The sequence below is a fragment of the Bombina bombina genome, chromosome 3 (genome assembly GCF_027579735.1).
Source record: "Bombina bombina isolate aBomBom1 chromosome 3, aBomBom1.pri, whole genome shotgun sequence".
NCBI lineage: Eukaryota > Metazoa > Chordata > Amphibia > Anura > Bombinatoridae > Bombina > Bombina bombina.
In genome coordinates this window covers 198,429,840-198,453,625 of record NC_069501.1, presented here as the reverse complement: position 1 = coordinate 198,453,625, position 23,786 = coordinate 198,429,840, and the positions used below count along the sequence as shown (strand labels likewise).

Genomic DNA, 23,786 nt, shown 5'->3' with positions numbered 1-23,786 from the left:
ATCGGTGACAAAAAGGCTTTATTTAGTGTGACGTTTCGGGACTAGATGCTGTCCCTTCCTCAGAGGAAGGGACAGCATCTAGTCGTGAAACGTCACACTAAATAAAGCCTTTTTGTCACTGATGCCTGAAGACCAGTGAGTGCTTATTTCTATGAATATATATATATATATATATATATATATATAATATATATATATATATATATATAATATATATATTATAATTGTGTAGACCCGGGCCATTTGTATGCATATTAATTGTGGACTGGATGTTTTTTAAGTTTTAAGAATTTTCATGCGTTTCATTAAATAAATGTTCATATATTTATAATTCAAACATCAGTATAAAACTACTACTTTATTTGCCAATACCATTCTATGGGGCCGATTTATCATCGGTCTGTCCGACATGAACCGCTCAGTGCATCATGTTCAACACACATCGATGAATGTCGACAGCATACGCATTCATAGTTCTTGGGAACTGCTTGTGCAATGCCACCTCCTGCAGATTTGCTTCCAATCTAGCAGGGGGTGTCAATCAACCCGATCTTATTTGATCGGGTTGATTGCTGTCCGCTGCTTCTTAACTCCTGTTTCTGGCGAGCCAGAAGGCTTGTGCAGAAACAGGGTGAGTTGGCCCCATTCGGGGCATAGTAAATCGGCCCCTATGAGACATAGGTGTTAAATACGTCTATTACTCTTTACTAATAGTAATTGTGCACACACATTTCGTTCACTCTTTTAGCATTTTTTTTTGTACAGTTGTTAAACTCTACCCAATTTTAAAAGGGTTTTTAAGGGCCTAACTAAAAGAGTGCAATAGAAAGGGACTACAAAATCTTTTTTGCGCTTTATTTGAACTAAAACTTCCATTTGTATGGACAGCAAAAGGAACATGCATTTTGTAATTATGCTGCATACGCTTTGTTTTAGCACTGTGTAAATATAGAGGTAGCTGAACTTGGTATTTATTTTGGAAATAATGAGGATACAATGTGTAATTATGCCTTGTCTTTAGTGATATTTATTGATGTCATCATGAACATAACCCGGTGATGCACACAATCTTTGAGATGAAAGAAATTTAACCACTTGCATTTTCCAGTTCAATGCCTTAAGCATTATTAAGTAATTTGTTAGAGAATTGCAATTTTAACCCTAGCGACCCTGTGTTTAACACATAGTTAAAATACCATTCAGGATACGCAAATAACTGCTGACCTCAAGTGGAAACTGCTGCTGACCCAATCCAGACCCTAGCAGAGTGACCCACTTATACAAATACCGCTACTAATTGTGTGACCAGGAATTTCCTCTAGGGCCCTGCAATTCTCTGTGTTTAACTCTCCACAAAGGATTAAACACATATAGCATATCATTTTATTACTATAATAGCACACTGGATACTAACTGTTTAGAATATTCTTTATATAGCTAATATATAAATTGATTAGTATGTCAGAATGCAACAGCTTTATCTCATTGCCGACATGTAAAACATTGCACCCATTATTTAAGTTAATGTTTTTAATGCGCGTTAATATAATTTCTGCTAAAGATCTCATGTAGAAACTTGCTTTTATACTCTTAAGCCTTGTACCCCTGAGGGCAAGGAGTTCTCCAGCACTTGCTTGTTTACTTACCTTTATACAGCTTAGGTAAACAGTCAATGTACTACAGAAATCAGTGTTTGTCAGTTCTACCCTCAAGCAGCCCTAACAGGCCGGACTCTAATTCCCTGCCTGGCTGGTCAGCTGCTTATTCCCTGTGACTGCCTCACCTGTACTCTAGTAGTTATATTTTAGTGTTGCCACCACAACCATGTTTTCCTGGATACTTATGAGTTATACATGCTGCAGGGTGGACAGGTAGGAACATGAATTTCAGCCCTGGACAGCACACAAATTGTGACACTGAACAGCACTATTCATGTTCCTCTCTGCACACCCTGCAGCATGTATATCTCATAAGCTTTGAGGAAAAAATGGCTGAGGTGGCAACCCTATCTTCAGAATATGGCTGATGGTTAGTGACAATTGAGAAATGCAGTCGAGACGTTGTCACAGGGAAAGTACCTGTTAATGTGTATGCATGAATGTATGAATTAGTGTTATCTGTTCACATTCACTAGTGAAAGTGTACTCCTGCTGCTTGTAGTTAGAGAACGTTCTAGAATGCAGCAGGTTATGTTTTTCAATTCACTGTACGTGTGATTGCAAGGACCATTAAACTTATTTCAAATGTAAACTTGTAAAAAAAAAAACATTTCAACAGGTTGAGTTGAACAAATCAAGTGTATTACAGTCTAAATTTGATCCAAACTTCCTTTATGTTCCATTTCAATCCCTGCAGCCCAACCACCCATTTCTAGAGGGGTATTTCCCACATTATGATAGACATTAAGCGCTCAAGTTAGACTTCATTTCCTTGCAGCTTTCATGTTCCAATATAAAAGGGAAACCACTCAGCTTTGTCGGCAGTAAAAATTAGAGCTGTTACCTCTCTAGTAATGTGTGCCGGCAAAGTTGTTTTTCCCCCATGTACCAGCATAAACATTCAATGTCAGTTATGCTCTCACTAAAATGTTACTGTTTTTCAACAACTTGTCACAAGTTTTTTGAGTTGCTGCAAGAAATCAAAACGTCAATGAAAACTGAAATTCTACTTCCCTCAACCCCAGTTATTAAAGCTTAACAAACAGTAGAGAACTACACTGCATTTGTATTTAGTAAAACTGGATTTAAAAAAAATAAATAAAATGCTATTTTATTGTGTTACATTAAAACTTGATTTTAAAAAAGAAATTCTTGAAAACAGAGAAAAATATTTGTAACCAATTTGTCACATTTATTTAAACTAATAATATTTACATGTAAATGTATACCTGTAGGGGTATCTGCTACAATAGTGTTGAGAGAGACAGCTCTGAAAATGCAGCAGTGGAAAAGTTTAAAATAGATTTCTTATGATGCCAAAAATAGACGGCAACACTGAAAGCTTTATACCCCGAGTGTTTAGTACAATGGAGGCCAGTACAATCCTCCTAGCTTTCAATAACATTTATATCACCATATTCGCATTGTTTTTCTTTAAACTGTTGATCAAGATCTCATTGGCTTTGCTTACTCATTTTTACATTGTTAGGGGCAACAGGAAAGAAGCTGCCAGAATAGCAGAGGAGATCTACGGCATTGCTCAAGGTAAAATAGTTTACAAGGTTTAATGCTAGGTACTTTAACTAATAATATTACTTCAAAATGAAGCAGATATTGTGTTGCCTGTACACATTTAATTAGATGACCTTAGATTTGTTTTTCCCCCACTTATATAGCTTTTTTTTTCTACTCCAATGTTTTGTTTCCTAATTATAAGATAGCCAGTGGTCTGTTTACAGCTATGTCAGAAGCTGTTTTCTTTTAATGTGTGGTGGCACATTTGGATTATAAGTACAACATGTATATGTCACCAAGCTGTCTTGTGGAATTTCCCCATGAGATAAAAAATAAATTGGTGACCATCTTTTTAATGTATTTTACTTGTTTATTACATTCGTTTGTATATCCTCTCATGGGTCATTGTTGGAGCTTTGCAACTAAAGGTAGTGCAGTGACAAAACTTTATTTTCCTATTGTGAAAGTGACAACCACTGTCCTGCATAGCACAAACTTTTAAGCTATCCTGAATGAGGCAAAGACAGATGCAATGTAACAAAGCTGCTTCAGGCTACTATAGCTTCTAATTCTTGAATGAATTTTCACTGCAGCATACTACTGGCAACCTCTCTGGTAAATGCTTATTGGTGCTGCTATGTTTAACAAGGGCTGAACTACTATTGGTGCAGCAGGTATGCTGCTTTTTCATATGCCCGATGGGTTTGTCTAATGTTATATAAATTGGTATATATGGTATAAAACTGATTAATGTCTAGGGCAGTGATAGCTGACTTCGGCACCAAAAATAGGCCTGGGCATTTTAAGGCAAAGCAGCCCCCCCCCCCCCCCCCATTTCTTATTTAACTGTATACTAACTATGACAGGTATAATGTATATGTTGTGAATTGGTTGGTACAAAGAAGAAAAAAGTAAAATATAAAAAAAAAACTTTAAAAATGCTTATACAAAAGATTTTCTAAAGCAGACATATGCACATACACGCACATATACACAGCCACTCAACACACAACAGACACACACATATATGTAAAGACAGACTACCACATATATGCATAGACTTATACTAGAAGAAGACATTTTTATTGTTGGAATTAAACACGCATTGCTTAATATAAAGGACAATATATATATATATATATACACACACATAAAATACCCATACTTCCAGGTTTATAAAGTTATTCTTTTTTTTTTTACTTTAAGAAAGAAAAGTAAGCAAAAGAAAAGCAGACATCTAATAAAGCTTTCTTGCCTTGACCAAAGTACATTTAGTATGGGCTCTCATTTGCAGAAATGCATAGAAAACACAGAGCACAGAGACACACTTCATTAAATGCCAATTTGGGTCTAATTTTGCAGAGATATCTCTTCTGTCTATGCAAAGGAAGCAGAGCACCAGATGCTCTGTGTGCGTCTGCCCCCTCCCTAGCATTTCATTCACCATTCTAAAAAAGCTTCAAACTTCCATTCAAAAATAAGTACCCCAAGCCTGCTAAATCATTTAAATGTACTTATGAAGAGATCTTGTTAGTCACTGTATTAGATACTTGAAAGTTGAACAAATCATCACTATATAAATAATTGTAGTTTTTCAATTTACTGGACATTAGTCTTTAAAAAGTTTCTCCCAGGAGTAGTTGCGATCCACTTCTATTTAGTCTCTGCCACCCTCCCTGCTAGCTTATATACGAATCACTCACTCACTGCACAAGTAAAAGTAAGCTATCCAGCCAGGAGTTTATCAAGTTGAGGCTCTCTTCCGGTGTTATTACGGTCCGTAATTGTATAGAGTATGTGACTTGGTCCCTGCTAGCTTATATACAAATGTGAATCACTCACTGTACTGCACAAGTAAAAGTAGGCTCTCCAGGAGCTTGTCAGGTTGAGGCTCTCTTCCGATGTTATTGCGGTCCATAATCGTATAGCGTCTAGACTATGTGACTTGCCAGTGCACCATAAACGTACCCACAGTATCAGTATGTGTATTCAAGGCTTAAACTGAAAAATTGCGGCTTGACCTTTTTCACAGGCAGCAAGATAAAAAGATAAAAAGTATTTTCTTAAAGTTTAACGTTAAAGCAATGTATTAAACAAATAGGATGTATTCCACTCAGAATATCTTCACTATTGGTGCTTTAAGGTTGAACTTTAATAAAATATGATTTATCTTTTAATAAAGTGCAAGCTTCAAGTCTTACGTTTAAACCAAAAAGTTTGGGGTAACTAAGAGACACAGTGAAAGCACTTGGTGTGCGGTAATGGAGGTCTCCCCCCCCCCGTAACTCTGCCACTCATCCTCTATGAAGAGCCTACCGTGCTACTGCTTGCCTGAGCTGCTTCTTCCCTCTCTCATATTCTTCCCGCGCACGGCTGTGTGCATAGGATGCTGGGACTGGGAGGAACTCACTGTGGGAGGAACGGAAGTGATGAGTTAGTGTCAGCCGTCGGCCCATCAGGGGGAGAGCTCGCACGCAGTCTCACATGAGGCCCCTGTTCCTCCCACCCCCAGCCGGATCTATCAGAAACATAGTTCATAGCTCAGCTGTGTGTTGCATCTGTTGGTCGGCGGGCCCCCCAGTGTCAAAGCAACATTGGAATTTCCAAATAGGCACAGAGCTCAGCTATTGGCCTTGCGGTAATGGTGGAAGGGGCCAAGGGAAACGGTGGCCCACCGGGCAAATGCCCGGTATGCCCTATGGTCAGTCTGGGCCTGTCGGCACCCCAGATGTTTTGAAATTACATTTCTCAGGAAATCTGCAATCTAGTTGAGCATCATGGGAAATGTAGTTTTGAAACATCAGGGGGCCAATGGTAGCCATCACTGGTCTAGTGTGTTTATTTAAAGGGACTTGAAACCCAAATTATTTATTTCATGATTTAGAAAGAGCATGTAATTTTCAATAACTTTCAGCTAGATTACGAATTTTGCATTATGAGTGAAAAAACATTGTTATGGCCCATAACGATGCTTTTTCCCTAATGCCGCTATTACAAGTCTTGTCAGAATAGCTGTACCGCACACTTTTTTGGCCGTCACGCAATGTCAGTACCGCACTTTAAGAAAAGTTCTTTTTTCAATGGGACTTCCATAGCGCCGGTATTACAAGTTTTGCTGTGAGGCCAAAAAGTGAGCGGTACAGCCTAAAATGACAAGATCCGTACCTTCATCTAAAGTCAGTAGTTCTGAGTTTTATGCTACAAAGCTGTAACATAAAACTCATAACTAAACTGTCACAAAGTACATTAACACCCTTAAACTACCTATTAACCCCTAAACCGAGGCCCTCACGCATCGCAAACACTATAATAAAATTATTAACCCCTAATCTGCCACTCCGGACATCGCAGCCACTTAAAATATGTATTAACCCCTATTCCACCGCTTCCCGACATCGTCACCACTATAATAAACCTATTAACCCCTAAACCGCCCTCCAGCATTGCAAACACTATTTAAATATTAACCCCTAATCTGCCGTCCGCCCACACCGCCGCTATACTAAACCTATTAACCCCTAAACCTAACCCTAACGTAAGCCTAACCCTAGCACCCCCTAACTTAATTATAGCTTAGGGTTTGGGCAATGTAAAAGAGCTAAATGCCCTTTTAAGGGCAATGCCCATCCAAATGCCTTTTCAGGGCAATGGTTAGCTTAGGTTTATTTAGATAGGTTTTTATTCGGGGGGGTTGGTTGTGTGGGTGGTGGATTTTACTGTTGGGGGGTTGTTTTGTATTTTTTTTTTTTACAGGTAAAAGAGCTGATTTCTTTGAGGCAATGCCCCGCAAAAGGCCCTTTTAAGGGCCATTGGCAGTTTAGTGTAGGCTAGGGTTTTTTATTTTTATTTTGATAGAGCTATTAGATTAGGAGTAATTCATTTTTATTTTTGATAATTTCGTTTTTTGTTTTGTGTAATTTAGTGTTTCATTTTTTTGTAATTTAGATAAATGTATTGTATTAATTTAAAAAATTTTTTTTATTGTAATGTTAGGTTTTAGTGTAAGGCAGGTTAGGTTTTATTTCACAGGTAAGTTTGTATTTATTTTAACTAGGTAGCTAGTAAATGGTTAATAACTATTTACTAACTAGTCTACCTAGTAAAAATAAATACAAACTTACCTGTGAAATAAAAATAAAACCTAAGATAGCTACAATATAACTATTAGTTATATTGTAGCTAGCTTAGGTTTTATTTTATAGGTAAGTATTTAGTTTTAAATAGGAATCATTTACGTAATAATTGTAAGTTTTATTTAGATTTATTCTAATTATATTTAAGTTAGGGGGTGTTAGGGTTACGTTAGGGTTAGGTTTAGGGGTTAATAGGTTTATTATAGCGGCGGTGTGGGCGGACGGCAGATTAGGGGGTTAATAATCTTCAAATAGTGTTTGCGATGCGGGAGGGTGGCGGTTTAGGGGTCAATAACTGTAATGTAAGTGGCGGTGATGTTAAGGGCAGCAGATTAGTGGTTAATAGTTTTATTTATGTGGCGGCGATGTTAAGGGTGGCAGATTAGTGGTTGATAGTTTTATGTAGGTGGCGGCGATGTTGGGGGCGGCAGATTAGAGGTTAATAACATTATGTAGGTGACGGCGATGTCGGGGTGGCAGATTAGGGGTGTTTAGACGTGGGTTTATGTTAGGGTGTTTAAAGGTAACTTTTTCTTTCCCCATAGACATCAATGGGGCTGCGTTACAGAGCTTTTGTTTCCGTGATCGCAGGTGTTAGGCTTTTTTTTTTTGCCGGCTCTCCTCATTGATGTCTATGGGGAAATCGTGCACGAGCACGTCAAAGCAGCGCTTGTATTTGGGTGAGGTATGAAGCTCAACGCAACCATATCGCCTGCACAAGCCTGCTTTTTGCAAACCTGTAATAGCAGCACTATGAAAGGTGAGCGGTGAAAATAATGTACAAGTAATTAGCCAACAGCCATAAAAACAAAACTCGTAGTCTGGCTGTTTCTAATTTACGTTTATTATCTAATTTGCTTCTCTTGATATCCTTTGCTGAAAAGCATATCTAGATAGGCTCAGTAGCTTTTGTTTGGTGGCCGCACATAGATGCCTTGTGATTGGCTCACCCATGTGCATTGCTATTTCCTCAACAAAGAATATCTAAAGAATGAAGCAAACTAGGTAATAGAAGTAAATTGGGATGTTGTTTGAAATTGTATTCTCTACTTGAATCATGAAAAAAACATTTTGGGTTTAGTGTCCCTTTAAGTTATGGACCAGTTTTTGTTGAAATACTTTAGAAAGTAATGATGGGTGGTAGTGGAATTAGGCATGCCTTCAAGTAGTTTCATCTATAACAACATACTGTCCTATGTACCATAACTATCAGATTTTTTTTATTTTAAATCATATTTATTTTAAATAAATCAGATTTTCTTTCATGTAAGTGGCAAGAGTCCATGAGCTAGTGAAGTATGGGATATACATTCCTACCAGGAGGGGGCAAAGTTTCCCAAACCTCAAAATGCCTATAAATACACCTCCCACCACACACATACTATAGTTTTACAAACTTTGCCTCCTATGGAGGTGGTGAAGTAGGTTTGTGCTTGATTTTTATTATTTTTCTTCTATGGTTAGCGCTTCTAAGCATTCTGAAGCCCAATTCCTCTGAGTACAGTGTTTGTCAGAGGAATGTGAAGAGAGTATTGCCTATCGATTTTATGGTTTCACTCATGGGAAATCTTTTCAAGGGCTCTCTGTTATCGGTCGTAGGGATTCATCTCCTACCTCCCTTTTCAGATCAACGATATACTCTTATACCATTACCTCTGCTGATAGTTTTCAGTACTGGTTTGGCTATCTGCTATATGTGGATGGGTGTCTTTCGGTAAGTATGTATCATTATTTAAGACACTCAGCTATGTTTGGAGCTTTATGTATTAATATAGAGTTTTAAATATATGTATTTACTTATATTTGCTATGAGTCAGGTCTATGTGTATTTGCCTTTGCAGTCTAACAGTTTAAGTATGAGAATCATGTTTAAGGAAGTTATTTTTAGAAAAAAAACAAAAAAACAATTCTTACCTGGGGTTTAGTCTTTTTTTCCAATTTGACTTGTTTTTTACTTTAATTTGCAGGCAAATCTAGGTTCACAAGGGTGCAAAATGCTGTTATTTATTACGCTAAAAAATTTTGCCGCAAATTTGCATCTATAGTGTCACAAGTTTCGTAATTTCCTGCGTCTTTATTGACGTTAGTTTGGCACAAAGTTGTGCTTGTTATGATGCGAGTTGCGTCATTTCCGGATGTTGTTTGGCGGCAAAAATATTTTCACTTTGCATTGCACGTCATGCATGCCACCCAAATATATTTTTAGTTATATTACCCCCACTTCCTTTATGCTCCCTGCTTTCTTTTTATTCTAGAGGGCTATGCTGCTTGCTTTTCTGCTTATTTAGCATATGCCTTTTTTCTCATTCCTGAAACTGCTATATGAGAAAATTGGATATTTTCTTTAAATGTTATTTTTTCTTTTACATTTTGCAAGATGTCTCAGCCTGATCCTGTATCAGAAGCTACTATAGGAATCATGCTGCCAGAACACAGTTCTACCAAAGCTAAGTGTATCTGTTGTAAGCAAGCTGAGATTATATCTCCGGCTATATTATTTAACAGTTGTGATTATAAGCTTTTGCATGCCGATAATGTTTCTATTAGTACTAGTACAGCACCTGTTGTTCCCTCAACATCTAATGTACATGATATCCCTGTTGATATTAAAAACTATATTGCTGATGCAATACAGAAGGCTATGTCTGCTATTCCACCTTCTAATAAACGTAAAAGGTCTTTTAAAACTTCTCATAAAACTGATGAAATTTGTGATGACCAACATCATACTGAAATATCCTCCTCTGAAGAGGACCTCTCTGCTTCAGATGATTCTACTTCAGACATTGAAATTGATAAATCATCTTATCTTTTTAAGATTGAATATATTCGGCCTTTGTTGAAAGATGTATTGGTTACTTTGGGTATTGAGGAGTCTGATCCTCTTGATAACAAAACCAGTAAACATTAAAATTCTGTTTTTAAACCTTCTGTGATTACTCCTGAGGTTTTTCCTGTTCCAGATGCGGTTTCTGATGTGATTGCTAAAGAATGGTCTAAGCTTGGTGCTTCTTTTAATCCTTCTTCTAGGTTTAAGAAATGATATCCTTTACCAGTGGCTAATTTGGAGTTTTTGGGAAAAAGTCCCTAAGGTTGATGGGGCTATTTCTACTCTTGCCAAACGTACTACTATTCCTATGAAAGATAGTACTTCTTTTAAGGATCCTTTAGATAGGAAGATTGAATCTTATCTAAGGAAAGCTTATTTACATTCTGACTGTATTCTCATGCCTGCCATTTCTATGGCCGATGTTGCGGCTGCATCAACTTTCTGGTTGGATAGCTTAGCAAGCTTAGCACACCAGGAAACAGATCCTGATTTGTCTAGCAATGTTTGTTTGCTTAAACATGCTAATCATTTTATCTGTGATGGTATTTTTTATATCATCAAGATTAATGTTAAATCTATGTCTTTAGCTATTCTGTCTAGAATAGCTTTATGGCTTAAATCATGGAATGCTGACATGGTATCTAAATCTAGAATACTATCTCTATCTTTCCAGGGTAATAATTTATTTGGTTCTCAGTTGGACTCTATTATTTCCACTATCACTGGGGGGGAGGGAGATTTTTTGCCCCAAGATAAAAAATCTAAGGGTAAATCTAAAGCTTCTAATAGGTTAAGTCCCTTTCGTCAGATTAGAGAACAGAAAACCACTCCTTCCCCTCTGGCTCCAATTGGAAGCCATCTTCAAGTTGGAATAAATCCAAGCCTTATAAGAAACCAAAGCCAGCCCCCAAGACTGCATGAAGGTGCAGCCCTCAATCAAGTTCAACTGGTGGGGGCAGATTGAAATTATTTCAAAATATTTGGGCAGATTCTGTTCAGAATCAGTGGATTCAGAGAATTGTTTCTCAAATGTATCGAATAGGTTTCAGAGTAAGACTTACTGTGAGAAGATTCTTTCTCTTTCACATTCCAGCAAATCCTGTGAAAGTTCAGGCTTTTCTGAAATGTGTTTCAGATCTGGAGCTTTCAGGGGTGATTATACCAGTTCCACTTCAGGAACAGGGTCTGGGTTTTTATTCATATCTATTTATTGGCCCAAAGAAAGAAAATTCATTCAGACCAGTTCTTGATCTGAAGTTTTTGAATCATTTTGTAAGGGTCCCAACTTTCAAGATGGTTACTATATAAGGACTATTCTGCCTTTTGTTCAGCAAGGTCATTACATGTCCACAATAGACCTACAGGACGCTTATCTTCATATTCCGATTCATCCAGATCACTGTCGGTTTCTGAGATTCTATTTTGTAGACAAGCATTACCAATTTGTTTCTCTTCCATTTGGCCTAGCGACCGCTCCAAGAATCTTTTTGAAGGTTCTCGGTGCCTTTCTATCTGTAATCAGAGAGCAGGGTATTGCGGTGTTTGCTTATTTGGACGATATCTTGGTACTGGCTCAATCTTTTCATTTAGCAAAATCTCACATGAATCAACTAGTGTTGTTTCTTCAAAGACATGGTTGGAGATCAATTTTCCAAAGAGTTTCGTGATTCCTCAGACAAGGGTCACCTTTTTAGGTTTCCAGATAGATTCAGTGTCCATGACTCTGTCTTTAACAGACAAGAGATGAATAAAATTGGTTTCTGCCTGTCCAAACCTTCAGTCTCGATCATTCCCTTAAGTGGCTATGTGCATGGAAGTTTTAGGTCTCATGACTGCAGCATTGGACGCAATCCCCTTTGCTCGTTTTCATATTAGACCTCTGCAGCTTTGCATGCTGAATCAATGGTGCAGGGATTATACTCGGATATCAAAATTGATATACTTAAATCCCAACATTCAACTCTCTCTGTCCTGGTGGTTGGACGATCATCGTATTATTCAAGGGGCCTCTTTTGTTCAACCTTCCTGGACTGTGATCTCAACAGATGCAAGTCTCACAGGTTGGGGAGTTGTCTGGTGGTCTCTGACAGCACAAGGGGTTTGGAAACCTGAAGAGGCGAGGTTACCAATCAATATTTTAGAACTCCATGCTATCTTCAAAGCTCTTCAGGCTTGGCCTCTATTAAAGAGATAACTTTTCATTTGCTTTCAGACAGACAATATCACAACTGTGGCATATGTCAATCATCAGGGAGGGACTCGCAGTCCTTTAGCAATGAAAGAAGTATCACGGATACTTTCTTGGGCGTAATCCAACTCTTAGCTAATTTCTGCAATTCATATCCCAGGTGCAGACAATTGGGAAGCGGATTATCTCAGCCCTCAGACTTTGCATCCGGGGGAGTGATTGTACAGATGTGGGGTCTGCCAGAAATAGATCTGATGGCTTCCCATCTAAACAGGAAACTTCCCAGATACCTTTTCAGGTCCAGGGATCCTCAGGCGGAGATGGTGGATGTGTTAGCAGTTCCTTGGTCTTACCAACTTGCTTATATTTTTCTTTTTTATAGTTCTTTTTTTATAGTTCTTCCAAGGGTGAACTCCAAGATCATAATGGAACAATTGCATGTGTTTCTGATAGCACCAGCATGGCCTCACAGGTTTTGGTATGCAGATCTTGTCCAGTTGCCAACCTTGGTCACTTCCTTTATGTCCAGACCTTCTCTCTCAAGGGACATTTTTCCATCAGGATCTCAAATCGCTAGATTTGAAGGTATGGAAATTGAACGTTTAGTGCTTAGTCATAGAGGTTTCTCTGACTCAGTGATTAATACTATGTTGCAGGCTCATAAGTCTGTTTCTAGGAAGATTTATTATCGGGTTTGGAAAACCTATATTTCATGTTGTTCTGCTCATAAATTCTCTTGGCATTCTTTTAGAATTCCTAGAATTTTACAATTTCTTCAAGATCGTTTGGATAAAGGTTTGTCTGCAAGTACTTTGAAGGGACAAATCTCTGCTCTTTCTGTTTTATTTCATAGAAAGATTGCTAAACTTCCTGATATTCACTGTTTTGTTCAGGCTTTGGTCCATATCAAGCCTGTTATTAAGTCTATTTCTCCTTCATGGAGTCTTAATTTGGTTTTGAAGGTTTTGCAGGCTCCTCCTTTTGAGCCTATGCATTCTTTGGATATTGAATTACTTTCTTGGAAAGTATTGTTCCTTTTGGCTATCTCTTCTGCTAGCAGAGTTTCTGAATTATCTGCTCTCTCTTGTGAGTCTCCTTTTCTGATTTTCCTTAAGGATAAAGCTGTTTTGCGGACTTCGTTTAAATTTCTTTCTAAGGTTGTGAATTCTAACAACATTAGTAGGGAAATTGTTGTTCCTTCCTTGTGTCCGAATCCTAAGAATTTGCTTGAAAAATCATTACACTCTTTGGATGTGGTAAGGGCTTTGAAATACTATGTTGAGGCTACTAAGGATTTCAGGAAGACTTTTAGTCTACTTGTCTTTTCTGGTTCTAGGAAAGGTCAGAAAGCCTCTGCCATTTCGTTGGCATCTTGTTTAAAGCTTTTGATTCACAAGGCTTATTTGGAGGCGGGACAGTCTCCGCCTCAGAGAATTTCAGCTCATTCTACTAGATAAGTCTCCACTTCGTGGGCTTTTAAGAATGAAGTTTCAGTTGATCAGATTTGCAAAGCAGCAACTTGGTCTTCTTTGCATACATTTACTAAATTTTACCATTTTGATGTATTTGCTTCTTCTAAAGCAGTCTTTGGTAGAATAGTTCTTTAGGCAGCTGTCTCAGTTTGATTCTTCTGTTTATAAAAACTTATTTGGTGGATTTAATTTCTCAGCGGAAATAGCTGTTTTTATTTTATCCCTCCCTCTCTAGTGACTCTTCTGTGGACTTCCACATCTTGGGTATTTTATCCCATACGTCACTAGCTCATGGACTCTTTCCATTTACATGAAAGAAAACATAATATATGTAAGTGAACTTACTTGATAAATTAATTTCTTTCATAATGGCAAGAGTCCATGAGGCCTGCCCTGTTTTTGGTGGTTATATTTTTTAGTATAAAAGCACAATTTTATTTTTCAGTTCCTCTTTTTTGTATGCTTTTTTTACTGCTTTTTTACTCCTTTTTACACCTCACTACTTGGCTATACGTTAAACTAAAGTATGTGTGTGGTGGGAGGTGTATTTATAGGCATTTTGAGGTTTGGGAAACTTTGCCCCCTTCCGGTAGGAATGTATATCCCATACGTCACTAGCTCATGGACTCTTGCCATTATGAAAGAAATTAATTTACCAGGTAAGTTCTTACATAAATTATGTTGTTTTTTTTTAAATAGTATTTTTTTTTTAATAAAACGGTTATTGAAGAAAAATGTAAAGATTTAAAACAAATTCACACTGATTTCAGCACTATACCATAAATACATGTGGATAATGCATATATGACTGTTATCAGTTTATATTCATCTACAGCACTGGTTTTCAAACCTTTCCTCTGGCCACATTTTAACGATATCTGAACTGGAGCACAGGTGAAGTCAGCTGATTAGTAAACCTAAGGTAATCCTAAAAATCTGGCCTGTTGGGGAGGCCTGAGGACAGGTTTGAAAACGAGTTTTCTTTAGGAATCTGAGTTTAATTCTGTGTCTGCTCCTTTTCATGAGAGGTAGACTCAATAGTATAAATATATCTTTAAAACTATATGGCAGCAGCATTTGCTGCAATGTTTGTAACAATCACCTAGATTACGAGTTTTAATGCTGAAAAAATTGTAATTTCAGAGTTAAAACTGCACCGCAGCCATTACAAGTCTCGTCGGTATAGCTGTACCGCAAGCCTTTTAGCCTGTAACGCAACGTCAGTCCCGCACACATAAAAATGACTTTTTTTCATGGGACTTCCATAGCGCAGCCATTACGAGTTTTGCAGTGAGTTCTAAAAAGCTTGCGTTCCAGCCTATACCGACAAGATCCGTTTCGCAGTCTGAGAGCAGTAGTTATGAGTTTTACGCTACAAAACTGTTACATAGAACTCATAACTAAACTGCTACAAAGTACACTAAACACCCATAAACTATCTATAAACCCCTAAATCGAGGCCCTCCCGCATCGCAAACACTATATTAAAGTTATTAACCCCTATTTTGCCGCTCCCGACATCGCTGTCACTAAACAAAAATATTAACCCCTATTCCGCCGCTTCCCGACATCGTCACCACTATAATAAAATTATTAACCCCTAAACCGCCGCCCTCCCGCATCGCAAACACTATTTAAATACTATTAACCCCTTATCTGTTGTCTGCCCACATCGCCCCCACTATATTAAATTTAAAGTTACTAACCCCTATTCCGCCGCTCCCTGACTCCGCCGCCACTATAATAAACCTATTAACCCCTAAACCGCAATCCCCCACAACGAAATATACTAAATAAACCTATTAACCCCATAACTGAAAGCCCCCACATCGCAATAAACTAATTTAAACTAGTAACCCTTAAACCTAACACCCCCCTAGGTTTATATTAAAATTACAATTTCCCTATCTTAAATTAAATTAAAACTTACCTGTCAGATTAAAAAAAATAAGTTTAAACTAACAATTAAATTAATATAACTATTAAACTAAAATTAAACTAACTACCAATTAAATAAACTATATTACACATTAAAAAATCCATACACTACTCTAAAAATTATATCTAATTACAAAAAATAACAAACACTAAATTACGAAAAATAACAAACGAAATTATCAAAAATAAAAAAGAATTACACCTAATCTAATAGCCCTATAAAAATAAAAAGCCCACCCAAAATAAAAAAACAAAAAAACCCTAGCCTACAATAAACTGCCTTTTGTAGGGCATTGCCCTAAGTTAAACAGCTCTTTTACCTGTAAAAAAAAGACCCCTTAACAGTAAAGCCCACCACCTAACCAACCCCCCAAAATAAAACGACCTAACTCTAACAAAAAAACGAAGCTACCCATTGCCCTGAAAAGGATATTTGTATGGGCATTGCCCTTAAAAGGGCATTTAGCTCTTTTGCATTGCCCTGAAAAGGGCGTTTAGCTCTTTGAAGAATAGCCCAAACCCTAAACTAAAAAAAAAACCTAACACTAACCCCTCTTTAGGTACTCACAGTTGCTGAAGTCCCGCTTGAAGGATCTTCATCTGGCAGCTCCATCTTCATCCAGACGGCATCTTCTATCTTCATTCCGGCGGCGCGGAGCGGGTCAATCCTGAAGACATACGGCGCGGAGCATCCTCTTCATACGGTCGCCGCCATATGCTGAATCTTCAATGCAAGGTACGCGATTCAAAATGGCTTCCCTTGCATTCCTATTGGCTAATTTGATTTTGGAAATTCAAATCAGTCAATAGGATGAGAGCTACTGAAATCCTATTGGCTGTTCAAAACAGCCAATAGGATGAGAGCTTCTGAAATTCTATTGGCTGTTCAAATCACCCAATAGAATTTCAGTAGCTCTCATCCTATTGGTTGATTTGAACAGGCATTAGGATTTCAGTAGCTCTCATCCTATTGGCTGATTTGAATTTCCAAAATCAAATCAGCCAATAGGAATGCAAGGGACGCCATTTTGAATCGCGTACCTTGCATTGAAGATTTAGTATACGGCGGCGATGCTCTACGCCGGATGTCTTCAGGATGGACCCGCTCTGCGCTGCCGGGATGAAGATGGTGCCGCCTGGATGAAGATGGAGCCGCCGGGATGAAGATCCTTCAAGTGGGACTTCAGCAACTGTGAGTACCTAAAGAGGGGTTAGGGTTTTCTTTCATGTAATTGGCAAGAGTCCATGAGCTAGTGACGTATGGGATATACAATCCTACCAGGAGGTGAAAAGTTTCCCAAACCTCAAAATGCCTATAAATATACCCCTCACCACACCCACAATTCAGTTTTACAAACTTTGCCTCCTATGGAGGTGGTGAAGTAAGTTTGTGCTAAGATTTCTACGTTGACATGCACTTCTCAGCATTTTGAAGCCTGATTCCTCTCAGAGTACAGCGAATGTCAGAGGGACATAGAGAGTATTACCTATTGAATGCAATGATTTTCCTAACGGGGGTCTTTTTCATGGGTTCTCTGTTATCGGTCGTAGAGATTCATCTCATACCTCCCTTTTCAGATCGACAATATACTCTCATATACCATTACCTCTACTGATAACTGTTTCAGTACTGGTTTGGCTATCTGCTATATGTGGATGGGTGTCTTTGGGTAAGTATGTTTTTATTTCTTAAGACACCTCAGCTATGGTTTGGCACTTTATGCATTTATATTAAGTTCTAAATATATGTATTGTACTTATATTTGCCATGAGTCAGGTTCATGTATTTCCTTTTGCAGATTGTCAGTTTCATATTTGGGAAAGTTAATATTGAGAAATATTTTTCTTACCTGGGGTTTAGTCTTTTTTTCAATTGACTACTTGTTCAAATTGCGGGCTGTCTTAGGCTCGCGGGTGCACTTAATGCTACACTTTATTGCGTCATACTTGGTGCTAAAAAAATGTGGGCGTGAAAAGCACATCCGTTGACGCAAGTTCGTCATTTCCGGCGTCATACTTGACGCAGGGGTTCACACAGGGTTGCGTCGCTAGTGATGCGAGTGTGTCATTTCCGGACATAGTTGGCGCCAAAAAAAATTTCCGTTATGTTGTGTCATTCTTGGCGCCCAATTTTTTTTCATTATTTATTACCCCATTGCTTTTGCCTTTTGCTATGTCAGAGGGCTATGCTATTTGCTTTTTTTCCCATTCCTGAAACTGTCATATAAGGAAATTTGATAATTTTGCTTTATATGTTGTTTTTTCTTTTACATTTTGCAAGATGTCTCAATCTGATCCTGCCTCAGAAGTATCTGCTGGAACTTTGCTGCCTGACATCGGTTCTACCAAAGCTAAGTGAATTTGTTGTAAAATTGTGGAGATTATATCTCCAAATGTCATTTGTAATAGTTGTCATGATAAACTATTACATGCAGATAGAGTTTCCATCTGTAATAGTACATTGCTGGTTGCAGTTCCCTCAACTTCTAATGTACAGGATATACCTATGAATTTTAAAGAATTTGTTACTGATTCTATTCAGAAGACTTTGTCTGCATTTCCACCTTCTAATAAGCGTAAGAGGTCTTTTAAAACTGATAAAGTTGATGAAATTTCAAATGACCGACAGCATAATTAATTATCCACCTCTGATGAGGATCTATCTGATTCAGAAGATCCTTCCTCAGACATTGACACTGACAAATCTACTTATTTATTTAAAATAGAGTATATGCGTTCTTTGTTAAAAGAAGTGTTAATTACTTTGGATATTGAGGGAGCTAGTCCTCTTGATATTAAAACCAGTAAACATTTAAATGCTGTTTTTAAACATACTGTGGTTACTCAAGAGGTTTTTCCTATTCCTGATGCTATTTCTGACATGATTTCTAAGGAATGGAATAAGCCAGGTAGTCCTTTTAATCCTTCTGCAAGGTTTAAATTTTTTTATCCTTTACCAGCAATTGCAATAGAGTTTTGGGAAGAGATCCCCAAAGTTGATGGGGCTATTTCTACTCTTGCTAAACGAACCACTATTCCTATGGAAGATAGTACTTCCTTTAAAGATCCTTTAGATAGGAAGATTGAATCTTATCTAAGGAAAGTCTATTTATATTCAGGTCATCTTCTTAGGCCTGCAATTACTTTGGCTGATGTTGCAGCTGCTTCAACTTTTTGGTTGGAGAATTTAGCGCAACAAGAATTGGATTCTGACATATCTAGCATTGTTCGCTTACTGTAACATGCTAATCATTTTATTTGTGATGCCATTTTTGATATTATCAAAATTGATGTTAGACCCATGTCTTTAGCTATTTTAGCTAGAAGAGCCTTGTGGCTTAAATCTTGGAATGCTGATATGACATCTAAGTCTAGATTGCTATCTCTTTCTTTCCAAGGTAATAATTTATTTGGTTCTCAGTTGGATTCTATTATTTCAACTGTTACTGGGGGGAAAGGAGTTTTTTTGCCTCAGGATAAAAAACCTAAGGGTAAATCTAAGGCTTCTAATCGTTTTCGTTCCTTTCGTCAAAATAAGGAACAAAAACCTAATCCTTCCCCCAAGGAATCTGTTTCCAATTGGAAGCCTTCCTCAAGTTGGAATAAATGCAAGCCTTTTAAGAAACCAAAGTCAGGCCCTAAGTCCACATAAAGGTGCGGCCCTCATTCCAGCTCAGCTGGTAGGGGGCAGATTAAGGTTTTTCAAGGATGTTTGGATAAATTCTTTCCAAAATCAATGGATTCAGAGCATTGTCTCTCAGGGGTACCGAATTGGATTCAGAGTAAGACCTCCTGTGAGGAGATTTTTTTCTCTCACGCATCCCAGTAAATCCAGTAAAAGCTCAGACTTTCCTGAAGTGTGTTTCAGATCTGGAGGTTTCAGGGGTAATCATGCCAGTTCCTTTTCAGGAACAAGGCATGGGGTTTTATTCAAATCTATTCATTGTCCGAAGAAAATTCATTCAGACCAGTTCTGGATCTGAAAATTTTGAATCGTTATGTACCAACTTTCAAGATGGTGACTATAAGGACTATTCTGCCTTTTGTTCAGCAAGGACATTATATGTCTACAATAGACTTGCAGGATGCTTACCTTCATATTTTGATTCATCCAGAACATTATCAGTTCCTGAGATTCTCTTTTCTAGACAAGCATTAGCAATTTATTGCTCTTCCATTTGGCCTAGCAACAGCTCCAAGAATCTTTTCAAAGGTTCTGGGTGCCCTACTCTCTGTAATCAGAGAACAGGGTATTGTGGTGTTTCCTTATTTGGACGATATCTTGGTACTAGCTCAGTCTTTACGTTCTGCAGAATCTCACACGAATCAACTTGTGTTGTTTCTTCGAAAACATGGTTGGAGGATCAATTTACCAAAATGTTTTTTGATTCCTCAGACAAGGGTCACCTTTTTAGGTTTCCAGATAGATTCAGTGTCCATGACTATGTCTCTAACAGACAAGAGACATTTGAAATTGGTTGCAGCATGTCATTCCCTTTCAGTGGCTATGTGCATGGAAGTTTTAGGCCTCATGACTGCAGCATCGGACGCTATTCCTTTTGCTTGTTTTCACATGAGACCTCTCCAGCTTTGCATGCTGAATCAATGGTGCCAGGATTATACAAAGATATCACAATTAATATCCTTAAATCCCAATATTCGACACTCTCTGACGTGGTTAAATCACCAGCGTTTAGTTCAAGGGGCCTCTTTTTTTCGGCCAACCTGGACTGTGATCACAACAGATGCGAGTCTTTCAGGTTGGGGAGCTGTCTGGGGATCTCTGACAGCACAAGGAGTTTGGAAATCTCAAGAGGCGAGATTACCAATCAATATTTTAAAACTCCGTGCAATTCTCAGAGCTCTTCAGCTTTGGCCTCTGTTGAAGAGAGAACCGTTCATTTGTTTTCAGACAGACAATATCACAATGGTGGCATAAGTCAATCATCAGGGTGGGACTCACAGTCCCCTAGCTATGAAAGAAGTATCTTGGATACTTGTTTGGGCGAAATCCAGCTCTTGTCTAATTTCTGCGGTTCATATCCCAGGTGTAGACAATTGGGAGGCGGATTATCTCAGCCGTCAGACTTTACATCCAGGGGAGTGGTCTCTCCATCCGGATGTGTTTTCTCAGATTGTTCAGATGTGGGGTCTTCCAGAAATAGATCTGATTGCCTCTCATCTAAACAAGAAACTTTCCAGATACCTGTCCAGGTCCAGGGATTCTCGGGCGGAAGCAGTGGATGCGCTGACACTTCCTTGGTGTTATCAACCTGCTTATATCTTCCCGCCTCTAGTTCTTCTTCCGAGAGTGATCTCCAAGATCATCATGGAACAATCGTTTGTGTTGCTGGTGGCTCCAGCATGGCCCCACAGGTTTTGGTATATGAATCTTGTTCGGATGTCAAGTTGCCAACCTTGGCCACTTCCGTTAAGGCCGGACCTACTGTCTCAAGGTCCGTTTTTCCATCAGGATCTCAAATCATTAAATTTGAAGGTATGGAAATTGAACGCTTAGTATTAAGTCATAGAGGTTTCTCTGACTCAGTAATTAATACTATGTTACAAGCTCGTAAATCTGTCTCTAGGAAGATTTATTATCGAGTTTGGAAGATTTACATTTCATGGTGTTCTTCTCATAAATTCTCTTGGCATTCTTTTAGAATTCCTAGAATTTTACAGTTTCTCCAGGATGGTTTGGATAGGGGTTTGTCTGCAAGTTCCTTGAAGGGACAAATCTCTGCTCTTTCAGTTTTATTTCACAGAAAGATTGCTAAACTTCCTGATATTCACTGTTTTGTACAGGCTTTAGTTCGTATTAAGCCCGTCATTAACCCCTTAACGACCGACGACGTATGCCATACGTCCTAAAAAAAAAAGCACTTAACGACCGAGGACGTATGGCATACGTCGTCGGTTTAACAGAGCACTGGAAGCGATCGAAATCGCTTCCAGCTGCTCTAACAGTATTGCAGGCTTGCCTTGAGGTCTAGGCATCCTGCAATACTGTTCCCGAGTGCCGGGACCGGATTGATCACTCCCCCACGAGTGATCACTTCCGGTTTCGCTCCACGTGGAGCCCGGCAGTGTTTCAGAGCATCGGAAGCGATCGGACACGCTTCCGATGCTCTGCTTGTGTGCTAAGTGCCTCGGTGGGTCGAGGCACTTAGATATTTGTAAAATAAAAGTAAAAAAAAACAACAAAAAAAACGAATAAAATAAAAAAAAGCCCTAAATAGCCCCCCCCTCCCCCTTCACTAGGCATCCAAGATGGCGATGCCCAGTGCATCATGGGGCCTCTGGGGGTGTCCCTAGCCTGCATCATCATAGGGGCAAGCTAGGGTCACCCAATCTGAGCCTCCCACCCTAAAAAAATAATAATAATAAAATACCCCATTTGTCTGATCTTGTCAATATTTGTAAATATTGACTATGATCAGTGTGGATCTCCCTCCCTCTCCTCACTTGCCATTTTGTTGGAGAGAGAGAGAGACCTGTATTTAGCAGAGAGAGAGATTTATTTCTTTTATTTGTTAAAAAATATAGAACCAAAGGCTCTTTTCAGAGCCATTAACCCCTAGCTTGCCAGTGATCACTATATATCACTGGCAGTAACATAGGTGCACTTTTTTTTTGCTGCATTTTGCTGTCTGTGCATTTTTTTAGGGGTTAATTTTGTTGTTGTAATTTTTTAAAAACCCAAAGGCTCTTTTCAGAAACATTTAGTTAATTTAATTTAATTTTCAAAGCCATTAACCCCTAGCTTGCCAGTGATCACTATATATCACTGGCAGTAGCATAGGTGCACTTTTTTTTGCTGCATTTTGCTGTCTGCGCATTTTTTTAGGGGTTAATTTTGTTGTTGTAATTTTTTAAAAACCCAAAGGCTCTTTTCAGAAACATTTAGTTAATTTAATTTAATTTTCAGAGCCATTAACCCCTAGCTTGCCAGTGATCACTATAAATCACTGGCAGTTGCATAGCTGTACTTTTTTGCTGTCTGTGCATTTTTTTAGGGGTTAATTTTGTTGTTGTAATTTTTTAAAAACCCAAAGGCTCTTTTCAGAAACATTTAGTTAATTTAATTTAATTTTCAGAGCCATTAACCCCTAGCTTGCCAGTGATCGCTATAAATCACTGGCAGTAGCATAGCTGTACTTTTTTGCTAGTTAATTTAGTTAATTAATTTAGTTAATTTAATTTAATTTTCAGAGCCATTAACCCCTAGCTTGCCAGTGATCGCTATAAATCACTGGCAGTTGCATAGCTGTACTTTTTTGCTGTCTGTGCATTTTTTTTAGGGGTTAATTTTGTTGTTGTAATTTTTTAAAAACCCAAAAGCTCTTTTCAGAAACATTTAGTTAATTTAATTTAATTTTCAGAGCCATTAACCCCTAGCTTGCCAGTGATCGCTATAAATCACTGGTAGTAGCATAGCTGTACTTTTTTGCTAGTTAATTTAGTTAATTAATTTAGTTAATTTAATTTAATTTTCAGAGCCATTAACCCCTAGCTTGCCAGTGATCGCTATAAATCACTGGCAGTTACATAGCTGTACTTTTTTGCTGTCTGTGCATTTTTTTAGGGGTTAATTTTGTTGTTGTAATTTTTTAAAAACCCAAAGGCTCTTTTCAGAAACATTTAGTTAATTTAATTTAATTTTCAGAGCCATTAACCCCTAGCTTGCCAGTGATCGCTATAAATCACTGGCAGTAGCATAGCTGTACTTTTTTGCTAGTTAATTTAGTTAATTAATTTAGTTAATTTAATTTTTTTAGTAATTGTTTTCTGTGACAGATACAAAAATGTCACAGAAAAGATATAGTGCTGATTAGGCGTATGCCATCCTTGCGTCAGAGTCAGATGCCTCTATTTCTGACTCAGACCCCAATTTTGACCCTGCCATGTGCTCAGATACATCACTAGATGCAGTCTCAACTGATAGTGATGTATCTGTGGCTGCTAGCCCCCCTGCCAGCCCCCCTGCTACCCCCCCTGCCAGCCCCCCTGCTAGCCCCCCTGCCAGAAGGAGGCGTGTTGCTGCCATTGCTG

At 38.3% G+C, this 23,786-nt stretch overlaps 1 protein-coding gene across 1 annotated transcript in view; it reads left to right on the top strand.

Moving 5' to 3' along the window:
- Positions 1-2,991: 2,991 nt before the first annotated feature.
- Positions 2,992-23,786, top strand: part of ASB11 (ankyrin repeat and SOCS box containing 11) — a 97,988-nt gene continuing 77,193 nt past the window's right edge. Inside the window, exon 1 of the mRNA XM_053706072.1 lies at positions 2,992-3,203. Within this exon, the coding sequence (XP_053562047.1) occupies positions 3,026-3,203 (178 nt within the window). The 5' untranslated portion in view covers positions 2,992-3,025. The remainder of the gene's footprint in view (positions 3,204-23,786) is intronic.